The sequence below is a fragment of the Arabidopsis thaliana genome, chromosome 5 (assembly GCF_000001735.4).
Source record: "Arabidopsis thaliana chromosome 5, partial sequence".
NCBI classification, from domain to species: Eukaryota; Viridiplantae; Streptophyta; class Magnoliopsida; order Brassicales; family Brassicaceae; genus Arabidopsis; species Arabidopsis thaliana.
Genome location: NC_003076.8, coordinates 461,373 through 473,741, shown reverse-complemented (window position 1 = coordinate 473,741; position 12,369 = coordinate 461,373). Strand labels below are relative to the sequence as shown.

The 12,369-nt window shown below is 35.2% G+C and overlaps 4 protein-coding genes across 6 annotated transcripts; 2 read left to right on the top strand and 2 right to left on the bottom strand.

The window, feature by feature from the left end:
- Window positions 1-834: 834 nt before the first annotated feature.
- Window positions 835-3,560, top strand: NAK (Protein kinase superfamily protein). 2 transcript variants are annotated; one of them, NM_180424.3, is made up of 7 exons: window positions 835-1,123; window positions 1,302-1,396; window positions 1,853-2,160; window positions 2,296-2,431; window positions 2,520-2,662; window positions 2,746-2,869; window positions 2,949-3,560. In NM_180424.3, exons 2-7 carry the CDS (start codon window positions 1,345-1,347, stop codon window positions 3,353-3,355), a joined length of 1,170 nt encoding a protein of 389 aa, NP_850755.1. In that variant the 5' UTR covers window positions 835-1,123; window positions 1,302-1,344; the 3' UTR covers window positions 3,356-3,560. The 2 variants fall into 2 exon arrangements, with proteins under 2 accessions (NP_850755.1, NP_195849.1); NM_120307.4 differs by having other exon boundaries at window positions 968-1,396.
- AT5G02280 (SNARE-like superfamily protein) lies at window positions 3,457-4,444 on the bottom strand. Its single transcript, NM_120306.3, has 3 exons — window positions 4,306-4,444; window positions 3,893-4,061; window positions 3,457-3,809 (listed from the first exon to the last, which is right to left on the bottom strand). The coding sequence occupies exons 1-3, from the start codon at window positions 4,363-4,365 to the stop codon at window positions 3,613-3,615; spliced, it is 426 nt and encodes a 141-aa protein (NP_195848.1). The 5' UTR covers window positions 4,366-4,444; the 3' UTR covers window positions 3,457-3,612.
- Window positions 4,445-4,469: 25 nt separating this feature from the next.
- ABCI20 (non-intrinsic ABC protein 9) lies at window positions 4,470-6,704 on the top strand. 2 transcript variants are annotated; one of them, NM_001203276.1, is made up of 7 exons: window positions 4,632-4,878; window positions 4,963-5,096; window positions 5,219-5,338; window positions 5,513-5,590; window positions 5,657-5,752; window positions 5,921-6,073; window positions 6,168-6,562. In NM_001203276.1, the coding sequence occupies exons 1-7, from the start codon at window positions 4,701-4,703 to the stop codon at window positions 6,471-6,473; spliced, it is 1,065 nt and encodes a 354-aa protein (NP_001190205.1). In that variant the 5' UTR covers window positions 4,632-4,700; the 3' UTR covers window positions 6,474-6,562. The 2 variants fall into 2 exon arrangements, with proteins under 2 accessions (NP_195847.1, NP_001190205.1); NM_120305.3 differs by lacking the exon at window positions 5,513-5,590 and having other exon boundaries at window positions 4,470-4,878; window positions 6,168-6,704.
- A 1,764-nt stretch (window positions 6,705-8,468) lies between these two features.
- EXPA9 (expansin A9) lies at window positions 8,469-10,669 on the bottom strand. Its single transcript, NM_120304.3, has 3 exons — window positions 10,371-10,669; window positions 9,959-10,277; window positions 8,469-9,211 (listed from the first exon to the last, which is right to left on the bottom strand). The coding sequence occupies exons 1-3, from the start codon at window positions 10,516-10,518 to the stop codon at window positions 8,902-8,904; spliced, it is 777 nt and encodes a 258-aa protein (NP_195846.1). The 5' UTR covers window positions 10,519-10,669; the 3' UTR covers window positions 8,469-8,901.
- Between the last annotated feature and the right edge of the window lie 1,700 nt (window positions 10,670-12,369).

Below are 12,369 nucleotides of genomic sequence, written 5' to 3'. Positions count from 1 at the left end.
TGTAGAATCTTTGGATCATATTATTTTAATGACATTAAATTTTAATTTTAATTTTTTCTGTTTTTATTTTGGTGAAATTTGTTTTCTACTTTTTTATATAAGTTATAATAAATGCATATTTTGAAAATTAGTTACTTCATTTACAATTTTGTAATTACCAAGATATGAGTAATGAGAAACATGAAAGGTAAATGGCCTTTGTAAATCAAGTCTTTTTTTTCTTGGTCAAGAAATCAAAAGTCTTTTTCTATATAAATATAATGTCTTGTTGATAAATAAAATTAAAAAATAAGATATATATATATATATAGTCATTAGACAGAGATGAAAACAAAAAGTCAATTTCAGAAATAGTAAATGATATAATAAACTAAATAGAAACTGTTTGATGTAGTATAGTAAGTGATGATATACTGAATACAACTATTGTAAAATGAATAATGCACTAACTTAAAAACAATTGTGTCCCAAAAATAAATTAAAATTTTCAAGCATATATATATATATATATATATATATAATTCTGCAAATTTATTGATAGACAAAAATTATCAATATGCCATTACATTTGAACTTTTGAAGTTTAAAAAGTATACACTTCATCAACTATATTAATGGCCAAGGGCCCAAGTCCATGGATGAAAGTGAAGCCTGTTAATACCTATTTCCTAAATGGGCCCATAGATATACTAGCCAATTTGTTTTATTCACATATGCTCAAATCATGTTCCTCCTACTAATTTCGTTTCATTCAGCCTTCATTACAACCCACAAAGAAACTTCATTCACAAGGTCCACAAACCAACTTTATATCACTAAACAAACTAATTGATAACGGTTTTCTAAAGATAAATCTCCACAAAGATGATGTCAAACAAAAAAAAAAAAACTTGAAAAGGAACTGAAAAAAAATCTCCACAAAGACTCAAAGTCTTATTAGAAAAAGTCAACAAGTCAACGATGAACAGAGGAAGATGAGGAAGAAGACAAAGTCCAATAGGGCGTACCCAAAACTGAGAGAGAAAGAGAGAGGAAAGAGCTCAAAAAAAAACATCTTTTCTTTTCATTTTCAATTAGTTTCATTATTATCACAAAAGACTTTTCTTCTCCGAGAGAACAAAAGGTTAGGCTTTATTGATTACTAGCCAGCTCAATTTTCTTTCTTTCTTTCTTTCTTTCTCTGGGAGTTTGGGATTTTCTTAAGGGTCTTTTTCAATTCTCGCTCCATTTTGTACGCATAGAACTGGGTTTGTGTTTACACACATAAAGCTCTTATCTTTTTTCTTCTTTCAATCGAGAAGATTATAGAGCTGAGTGACTGATTGGTGGTTTCTTGGAGTTTTAATGGGAGGTTGTTTCAGCAATCGGATTAAAACAGATATTGCTTCCAGTACATGTGAGTCTCCTTTGGTCAATTTTCTTGTCTTTCTCTTATTTATTAATTTGATGAAGGTGATTGATATCTTGTAGAAAGATTTCAATTATTGTTATTCTTTCACACTTGCTTAGTCCTGTAGTAGAAAGTTTTTAGATTTCAGTTCTTGTTCAGACAATATGTTTCCATTATTGGTAAGAAGAGCTGAATCCATGGAAATCAAATCAGAGTGTCGGCTAAGTAGAATTGACTGTCACTTTATTCTCTCTCAAAAAAGCTTGTCTTTTCATAATCTAAAGTATGGTTTTTGAGTTGTTTCAGTCATTATGTGGTTTTAGTTATAGCCAGATTTGAAGTACCTTAAAAGGCTAAAACCAGATTCATCAACCTTTCTTTCTAGAATTAGAATCTAAATGCAATGGCTTGTGAAAGTTTTGTGTTTTGAATGTTCTGTTTCTGAAAGAAGAATTCTTGTAGGGCTAAGTTCGAAATTCTTGAGTAGAGATGGGAGCAAGGGCTCGTCGACCGCTTCCTTCTCTTATATGCCTCGAACAGAAGGCGAGATCTTGCAAAATGCTAATCTCAAGAACTTTAGTCTCAGTGAACTGAAATCTGCAACTAGGAATTTCCGGCCTGATAGTGTGGTTGGTGAAGGTGGATTTGGTTGCGTTTTCAAAGGCTGGATCGATGAGTCCTCTCTCGCTCCTTCTAAACCGGGGACCGGGATTGTCATTGCTGTGAAAAGACTTAACCAAGAAGGGTTTCAAGGTCATCGAGAGTGGCTGGTTAGTCACATTTCTTCTCACTTTTTCTCCTCAAGCTACTTTTTTTGTTATTTCAAGATTGTCGCAGAGCCTGGTTTTGTGGTTTCAGGGAGTGATCATCTTTTTTCGTTTTTTTTTTCATTTTGAAAACAACAGGCTGAGATCAATTATTTAGGCCAGCTGGATCATCCTAACCTTGTGAAACTGATTGGATACTGCTTGGAAGAGGAGCACAGGCTTCTTGTTTACGAGTTTATGACTCGTGGTAGTCTTGAGAATCACTTATTCAGAAGTAAGTTCAAATCTTCAAAGATAAAGAAGCTCATGGAAGAACTTGTTATACACAATGGTTAATCTTTCTTTCTTTTTTCTCATAATAGGAGGAACATTCTATCAGCCACTTTCATGGAACACGCGGGTTCGTATGGCTCTTGGTGCAGCTAGAGGACTTGCTTTTCTTCACAATGCTCAACCGCAAGTTATATACCGAGACTTCAAAGCATCTAACATCTTGCTAGATTCGGTATGACATGATTGATACTTTTTGTAGCTTTGGTTTTGGATGCAGTCAGAGAAGTTTATCTTAATGTTTCTCTGCATCTGCAGAACTACAACGCAAAGCTTTCGGATTTCGGTTTGGCTAGAGATGGTCCAATGGGTGACAACAGCCATGTTTCTACCAGAGTCATGGGAACTCAGGGATACGCTGCTCCAGAATATCTAGCTACAGGTATATATGAACATGCATTCTCTGTTATTATGATCAATGAAGAGACCTCCAACACTTATGTTTCTGTCAAATTTGAAAGGTCATTTATCGGTGAAGAGCGATGTATACAGTTTTGGGGTTGTGTTACTGGAGTTGTTATCAGGAAGACGAGCAATTGACAAGAATCAACCAGTAGGAGAACACAATCTCGTGGATTGGGCAAGACCCTACTTAACAAACAAGAGAAGACTTCTGCGAGTGATGGATCCTCGTCTCCAAGGTCAATACTCACTAACCCGAGCTTTGAAAATTGCAGTTCTTGCACTCGATTGCATATCTATAGATGCCAAGAGTAGACCGACCATGAACGAAATCGTCAAGACAATGGAAGAACTTCATATCCAGAAGGAAGCATCAAAAGAGCAGCAGAATCCTCAAATCAGCATTGACAACATCATCAACAAATCTCCACAAGCTGTGAATTATCCTAGGCCTTCAATTATGTAACAATCCTAGGCGAGCTATTTACCGGGTTTTAGAGATGTATAGACTCTTTACCTTCTGTCTGTTTAGATATTATGTTGTTTGGTAGTAACAAAAGAGCTGGCAATGTAAGGGAGAGAAGGAAACTTACTAGTTGTAAACTTAGGTTCTCTTACAACGTTCACATGTTATCTCACATACAAAATGTTATCAGGATAAGAAAACCACAAAAAAAAGAGGCAAAGAAGTGAGATGATCCTAGCAGAGAATCAATCTCTAGTTCATCGTCCTAACAAAGCAACACGATCTGACTGTACAGCTTGAGTAAGGTTGATGTCGAAAAGCTCGCAACGGATAGGCATTTCAATCTCATAGAAAGGATTCTTCAAGACGTAATCAGTGTAGAGTTCATAAATGTATCTAAGGAGGCTCTCCATGTGAGGAGTCCCAGGTTCACAAACCACAAAGAACTTTGTTCCTGAGATATGATCAGTTATTGAGCCAAGTCAGTAATCAAGAGAATGTGACGGTATCTTCTTGCAAATGGCGATGTATGATTACCTGGGAGAGACTGGAAACAATGGAGATCGAAAGTGTCGGCTTCGAGAAGCTCGATGCCAGAACAGCCATTGACAGGTGAAAGCTGCTGAGAAATGGCGTGCATTGAATGCCATAAACTAGCTACTCTCAAGCTATCATTCGTATCCATTCTTCCCTTTGTTCCACAATCCTGAATTTTTCCCAAATCCAAACACACACAGAACAGATCAAAATTCAAATCCAATTTCTTTAGTAGCTATTCACAACCCCTAGATTAATACCGAAAACACTCCTTCTACTAAACCTAGTGATCTCAAAAATTTCATCTTTTGGTCTATCCCTCGAAATTAACATCAATTAGCTCGTCATTCTCTAGACATGGAAAGTCCACAAGCTGCGAGATCGAGAACAAGAGGAAGATGGAGAGATCGTACCTTGTAGAATATCAAACCACCAGATTTGTTAATTATGTAAAGACTGTAAATCGCTGCCATTTTTTTCCCCCGATAATCTTCAAAGATCCAAATCCGAGAAATCAGCGAGACGATGAAGAACAACAGTACAGATCTTATTAATGATTTTTCTTTTTCTCAAAACGGCGTCGTTATTATATCGATGGTCTCTACTCGCGCCACGTCGCCTAATTAATTTAACGACGTCGTCTTTTAAAGAACTAGCGTCTCTTAAAGCGCCACGTGAGCTAATGTTTAAAAAACTTCACCAAAAATGGTGTCGTTTCAATAACTTTTCTTCACCAACTACCAAAAACGTCTGAAGAAGAAAAAAGTATAAGTAAAGCAGAGAGAAGAGCAAGGGAGAGGTACTAAAAATGGCGGTGACGGAGGAGGAGAAGAAGCGGAATTCAACGGTTGAGATCTCCGGATTACGTTTCACGTATCCTGGAATCGACGGTCATCCACCACCGGGATCGAAACCACTTATTGAAGATTTCTCAATCACGCTTAATTCCAGCGATCGGTGTCTCCTCGTCGGATCTAATGGCGCTGGTATTTGAAATTCGTTATCTATTTAGCTCGAAATGTGTCTGTATGAGATCTCAATTTGATTAGATGAGTGATTTGAATCATCAGGGAAAACGACGATTCTGAAGATATTGGGAGGGAAACACATGGTGGAGCCGCATATGGTTAGGGTTCTGGGTCGCTCGGCGTTTCATGATACTGGATTGACCTCTTCTGGTGATCTCTGTTATCTCGGTGGCGAGGTTCGTGATGAATTTTCAATTCTTTGTGTTTCTGTGGATGTGATTGGATAACAAATTTAGTGTGAATTCTGAGTATTGATTTGGAATTGAAAGTAATTGGGATTGTCAATTCTTCTTTCCAGTGGAGGCGTGATGTTGCATTTGCAGGATTTGAAGTTCCGATACAAATGGACATTTCGGCGGAGAAGATGATATTTGGAGTGGCTGGTATTGATCCTCAGAGAAGAGATGAGTTGATCAAGGTGAGTAGATAATTCAAAAATCTGACTTTGATTTGATGGGTTAGGTTCTGTTAATGCATCTTTACATGAGATTCTTTGAAGTTTTGGGAAGGATTCAAATTTACTTTTTAAGTATTTGCTATAGTCTTAACTCATTTGTTCATTCTGAATTCCAATGTTAAAACAAAAAATCAGCTAGAGCATGGTCTGATCTTTGATCTTTGTCACATACCAAACTTACGAGCACTTCATTGTCTGGAGTATTATTACTCTGTTTTTTTACATCAAATCAATGTGATTCTCCACCTTACTGTTTTGTTCTAATTGTGTTTGGTTCAGGTGTTGGATATCGACATCTCATGGAGACTGCACAAGGTATCCGATGGCCAAAGAAGACGTGTACAGATCTGTATGGGACTCCTGAAGCCATTCAAGGTAAACCCTTATCTCCAACCAAAAGTATACAGGTTTTAGCCAAACCTGATGCTTCAGAAGATGAAATGGTTTGATGCTTAAAACAATGGACTAAGATCATTATAGTATCTAATCATGAAACTTGCTTCAACAATTTATCTGAATCCTACTTTCTTGAATCATCTATAGGTTCTCCTTTTGGATGAAATAACTGTTGATCTTGACGTTCTCGCTAGAGCAGACCTTTTGAAGTTTCTGAGAAAGGAATGTGAAGAACGAGGAGCAACCATAATCTACGCTACTCATATATTCGATGGCTTAGAGGACTGGCCAACACACATTGTAATATAACCACACAATCTCATTTCTCTGTTTTGCTCCTCTACTAAAACTACCTACAAACAACACATAATAACATCACATCTGCCATTGTTAGGTGTATGTAGCAAACGGAAAATTGCAGTTAGCATTGCCAATGGAGAAAGTGAAGGAGACAAGCAAGAAGTCATTGATGAGAACAGTTGAGAGTTGGCTGAGGAAAGAAAGAGATGAAGAGAGAAAGAGAAGGAAAGAGAGGAAAGCTAATGGGCTTCCAGAGTTTGAAACACGGACTGAAGAAAGCCGTGTGACTGGTGATCCAGCACGGATGCTGAACAATGGCTGGGCTGCCGGGAGACTTCACTCTACGGTTGCAGGTGGTGAGGATAATTTCGTCTTAAGCTCAAACAGAGTTCTAAGATAAATTAAGCAAGAGAGACGTTGGAGCAAAAGTGGAATAGTAATATTTTTACGTTATTTGTTTTTAACCACGAATAATATTTCTTTTTCTTTTTTTGAACTATTTGTTACTCTGAAATATGATTTTTTATAATTTATATTTTAGTTGATTTTTTTCACAAAAGTAAATTTTACATTGTTATGTTATTTTTCTGTTATTTTCTCAAATGCTTGGATCCTAAAAACGAGAAAATACCAAGAGAAATATACACATGAAGACAAGTGACAATCGATTTTTAACCAAAGCTAAACTTTCTACATATCAGAACTCTAGTTCTTTTACTAAATCAGAATTTAATAAGTTATTACATCTAATTTCTGGACGAGTATGTAAATTTTATTACATCTTTTTTATTCATATTGCTCACGAGTCATAACATGTCCTATCATAAGTAACCAGTATCTTTCTTTGTTAAAGATGGGAATTGACCCAACAGACATATAAGATGTCACAATTGAAATCATCTGTAGTTTTTTTACGTTCGTCTATTGTTTTTTGTTCTGTTGTGCCGAAAAAATTGATGCTTTAACGATGAGATAATATTAGGATTTATGCTCTCCACCATCTTTAATCTTTATATCTCTTTTTTCCTTTCTGCAAAAAGCATCCATTGATTTCGTGTTCTTTTTCTAAAACATTCATTTAGTTACTCCGACCAAACAGATAGCCCAACATAATTGTACATATTTTCTATTATTCCCACTTTCATCTTATTTCGTTTTTTTTTACATTAATTTATGATATTTTCAATCTTCTTTCTTAAAAATGTTATATCTTTACTTTCTGTTTTTTTTTTATCTAAAAAATGTTATATCTTTACATTAAAACTAAACTGAAAAAAAAAAGATTTCAAATATTATTCGGCTTCATATTGTTGACGACAACTTGAGATGAAAATTATCAATCTCGACCAGCCACATACTCAACCCACACGGTCACACTTTTTTCGGTTTTGTTATTCGCAGTAGACAATGACGCTAATAGTTCGGTCGTGATTTTTTGTGATTCGTATGAAACATTGAAAGAGACTACATATATTTTACGTATCTATCTTCTTAATTATTTTTGATTGAGTGAAGGCAAAAGATTATTTTGGTACCTAGATTATATACGGTACTTCTTATATTGTTAAGAAATGGAATGATATTTTTTTGCCATGTGAAACTTGTTTTTGTGGTATTTAGAGGTATTTGTCTTTTACTTTTTGTTATGTGTTTATGATTCATCAGATCTAATTGATGTATTTAGATTAATAAAAAGGTGATTTAAAGACAAAACTTTACAACATTCATTCATAAAACATACGAAACTAGGCTAACTAGCTAAAAATAATTATTTGCATGCATGTATACATTTACAAAGAAAAAAAATAACTAACGCCTCTGTTAGTACATCATGGACTGATGCTATCCAAACAAGTTGCATCTAGATGTTAGCATATGAAACATTTTCATGGGCTAAAATAAACAATAATATTCTAATATCTAAAGATTAAAAAAAGCATCATACATTGGTTGGTCCACCTACCAAATTATCAGAATATGAGATGAGATTCGGTAAAATCTTATTCAATATCTTATATTACTCTTTCATTTTTTTCTAATAAATTTGTGATCGCTGGTTGCACATGACGATGGTGTAATGCATTTACATCACATCACATGAATTCTATTCTCCTTGATACATCACCTCTCGCATAAGTTAAGTACATACTAAAATATGTATGGTACACCGTATATCCCGGAATTCTGGACCGTATAAATCTTTAGATTCCGTGCGTATAGTTTTGACTCATCTCAATGTATAGCGACTACCGTGCATCGATTCAATTCGAGTTTTCGGAACGGTGTTTAAAGACGCAAATATTTATATATGGACGATACTCAAATTTTAAAAACTAAACATGACGTTTGATTTATTTTCAAAATGTATATAGATAATTTTAAATACAAACGTAGTCCGAGCGAGCTATTTGTCTTGAAACAAAAAATCCAATTATTTATTTATATAAATCGAAGAAACCATGTTTAATTTCTTCATGATATATATATACTTTAATACAATCATAACGTAAAAGAGAGCTGCGGGCTACATGAATCTTTATCCCAACCCTTTCTTTCTGCAGCCGCTTCAGCCTCTCTACAAGACTACATACCAAACAAGACACAACACACCAAAAAAAACAAAAAAAACAATATAGCCCTAATCTTTAAAGTAAACCCTAACTTGCAAACCAAGCAATCCCAATACTTTCCCTGAGAAAATAAGGGAAAAATGGTAAAACCCCAATTCCAAATCGTAAACTAAATCAAAGACACGTAAATATATATATTTGATATAAAAAAAAGCTTTAGTATCTTCCGCCACACGACTCTTTTTCATATTCTAGAAATCAGACGCGGAAGTTCTTGCCGGAGTAGGTCTGGCCAAATTGCCAGTTACTGGGAGCAATGTTGTTGGAGGTGGAGCTTCGGCCATCAGAGGTTTTGACTCGGAAAGAAAGAGATTGGCCGACAAGAAGTGCGTTGGATTGCCAGTTTTGTCCCCAGTTCCGGCTCAGATCTAACCATTGTGTGTTGGATCCTTTCACACTCACCTTAATGACGTCTCCAGCTCCGGCTACGTTAGTGACCAGCACCAAGTTGAAGTACTTGAATCCATTGATTGTGAATCTGATTCCTCCCTTCTTCCTACATGGGATCCTACAATCACACAAAAAATAATACTGTATTGTTAGTTATGTACGAAATATTAATGTTGCTAATAAAAAATTTGACCCGGCAAATGTATGTGGTGGAGTGAGGAAGTGTCGGTCCTTTGCTCTTGGCTGAGTTCAAGGCAAAATAATGTTTGCTTATTCTAAGGGATGGAGATATGTGTACATGACTCAATCAACCTTGGGATTTTTAACGCGGATCCATGGTTTAATAACTGACCCGGGGCTTAAGGGTGTTTTCGTAATTTTACATTGAAAAGGATTTAGGTTCGTTAGTTAAAGTTAAAGACTTAAAAAGGTTATGGCTTTAAAGGGACTAAAAGACAGAAAAGGTGATTGCATAGGGCTCAACTAAAAAAGTACGTTTACAGAAAAACTTTTCATGTCTCGATTTTATTTTTATTTTTTTTATAAACACTTTTCATGTTTGGTTCCCGAGAAAAATAAAAGAAAAGGAAGCAACTTTCTCGGGAAATTAAGACAAAATGGAATAAAGAATAGAGTGAACATGCGAAAATCTTCAGGCTCACAGATTCTTACATTCGGATCCTAATTACTAAAAAAAGTTAAGAAATAACTTAACATCTTTGACTAAGCAACATTAGGCGATTTCCTAGGATCGATCTCGAAAATAAGCTAACCAAAAAAATGGGATTTTCTCTAGACAAACAGAGTATATTAAGAGAAACTTAGTGAAAACAGAGCATAGAGTAAGAGAGGGAGATGAGTTTACCTGCGGTAAGAGACGGGGACGATACCAGCCTTATACTTAGCGATGGAAAGAAACATAGGCATAGCGAGATCAAAGTGCTCACGAGGAGGATTACACCAACCACCATTGTCGCTAGCTTGATTAAAGTTAGGAGGGCAGAAATTAGTGGCGGTGATAAGAATTGATGGGTTTCCAGGAAGACACCATCCTGGATCATTGATACACTTAAGCTCAAAGCAAGAGCCACAACTCAAACCATTGTTGAATAAGGCAGTGCTTAAAGCCGCCGTGTTCACTCCGTAACCTTGGCTATACAAATTCCCGTACCCACACGCACCACCTACAAAGTCGTATCATTAGTGAATAATAGAAACATTTATGTCTATAATGAAAAAAAAACAGAGGAGGTGGGAGAGAGTGTGTGTGTGTGTACCCATAGTGCCGGAAGCGTCAGCTTCACCGTAGAAGGTGGCGTGAGCATTGATCCAAGGACCACCGGTGTAAACTCCGGGGATTTTGGCGTTGGCCGTAAAGGCAGTAACCACCATAACCGCCATAAATGTAATTACTTTCGCCGCCATTTGTTGACCTTGGTACGGAAAAAAGGTTTTGGTTTTTGGGAAAAGAGAGAGAGAAGAGAGGAATGTGAGAGGGAGAGGGGAAGCTAGGAAGGCTACTTATGGAGGCTTCAAATGACTTTACGCCTTTTTTTAATTATTTTTCTAATTTAAGTATTCTTTTATTAATAAAAATTATCAAATAAAAAAAACTATATTGTAATTCCGTATTTTTTCCCTCGTGGATCTAATATAAATTTATTCCACCGAATTCACGAGAATGCATACTTACCAAAGTGTTCAATCACTATTTAAATTGTTTTTTAAATATTAAATTTGACCCCACAAAAAATACGAAAATTATGTTTTATGAGTATAAGATGATAAATATCCAATCTTTGGTACTTATTCCCCAAAAAAAAATGAACACTTGTTTCAAACTTTCTCTAAAGCAAAAAGTGAATATCTAAAAAGAATAAAGAATACATCAAAAATTTACGTACATGCAAAAGTCGGCCTAGTAACTAAACAATAGGTAAAAATAGTAAACGCGATAAACTATAGGTCAAAGATAATAGATATGGAATTGATTAATCGGCCCAAAATAAAATACGTCTTGGCCCAGTAACTAAACATTTCCGGCGGCTTACGTGGCTTTGGTGCTTAAAGTCATCTATACCACGCGCAAGTCATGCATGTCATATTCACGCGATCATAATTCGCGGCGAAAATTGTAGTTGTCGAGAGTTGTAGCGCGTCGAGTCTGAGATCTGCGTCACAGTGACCTTAACTAATAACTAACTTATTAACTAAAAGTGATTATATTACGATGATTTGCAATTATATATTAAATGATTGTTGGAGAATTTATAGAACGTCATTAATTAGATAATTTCTTTGAGAACTCTTCTTACTTAAAACTTTTTTGTCAACTTTTTACTTAATTTGGTTGACGTAAACAAAAATAACTGTTAAGAGTTTTACTATTGTAAGAATGTCATTTATTTAAATTATATCAACTTTCTTTCAAAAAGCTCATCAAATTCGTTCTCTTAAAATGCATTTACACTCGCGTTGAATTTTTTTAAAAAAGAAGCATTTATACTCAATTTTAAGAAAATTCTACTTATAGAAAAAAAAAAATCTACTTACGAAAAATAAGAAGCACCAATATAAAACTCACATTATTACTTTTTTGTCAGAAAAATGCTACATTGTTTTTTTTCTTCAAACAGAGAAATGCAGCATTGTTTATTCACTCACTGTTAGTCGAGTTAATAATTAAATTTTGTATATAAGCCAAAAAGATAGCAAATGCACGTGGACCGCACATGGGCACCTCATGCATTTTTCTTTGGTCAATTTGCGAGTTGTGTCTCTAATCAGAAATCCCACATGAACCAAAACCCTCCGATCCAATCCAATTCATATTTTATACATAATCTTGAAATTATTGTGTTTATATAGAAATAGAACAAAGATAAATGATTACAAATATTTGATAACGGGAATTTCATTCCCTTTCTTCTTCCATCTTTTAGTGACAACACAAGTACACACTAATTCTTATAGTTTAAACGATTCTATAATTAATTGCTAACAAAGTGTATGATATTTTATTTGTGAAACGATTCTATTTGTGTACGAGAGTGTCCGTCCGTCCGTATAAGAACACGGAAAATACGGCATCACAATTAAAAAGCCGTGCGTCGATGCAGTTGGGCCTCAACTGATTCCGGGGCCAACCTCACGTTTTGCCACATACATTACCTATGCATATATAAATATGACTGGTTTAAACCCCACTTGAATAAATGTTACGTATAATGTATATTCATTCTTTTACAAAAATAGTAAAATACGAAACATACAGAA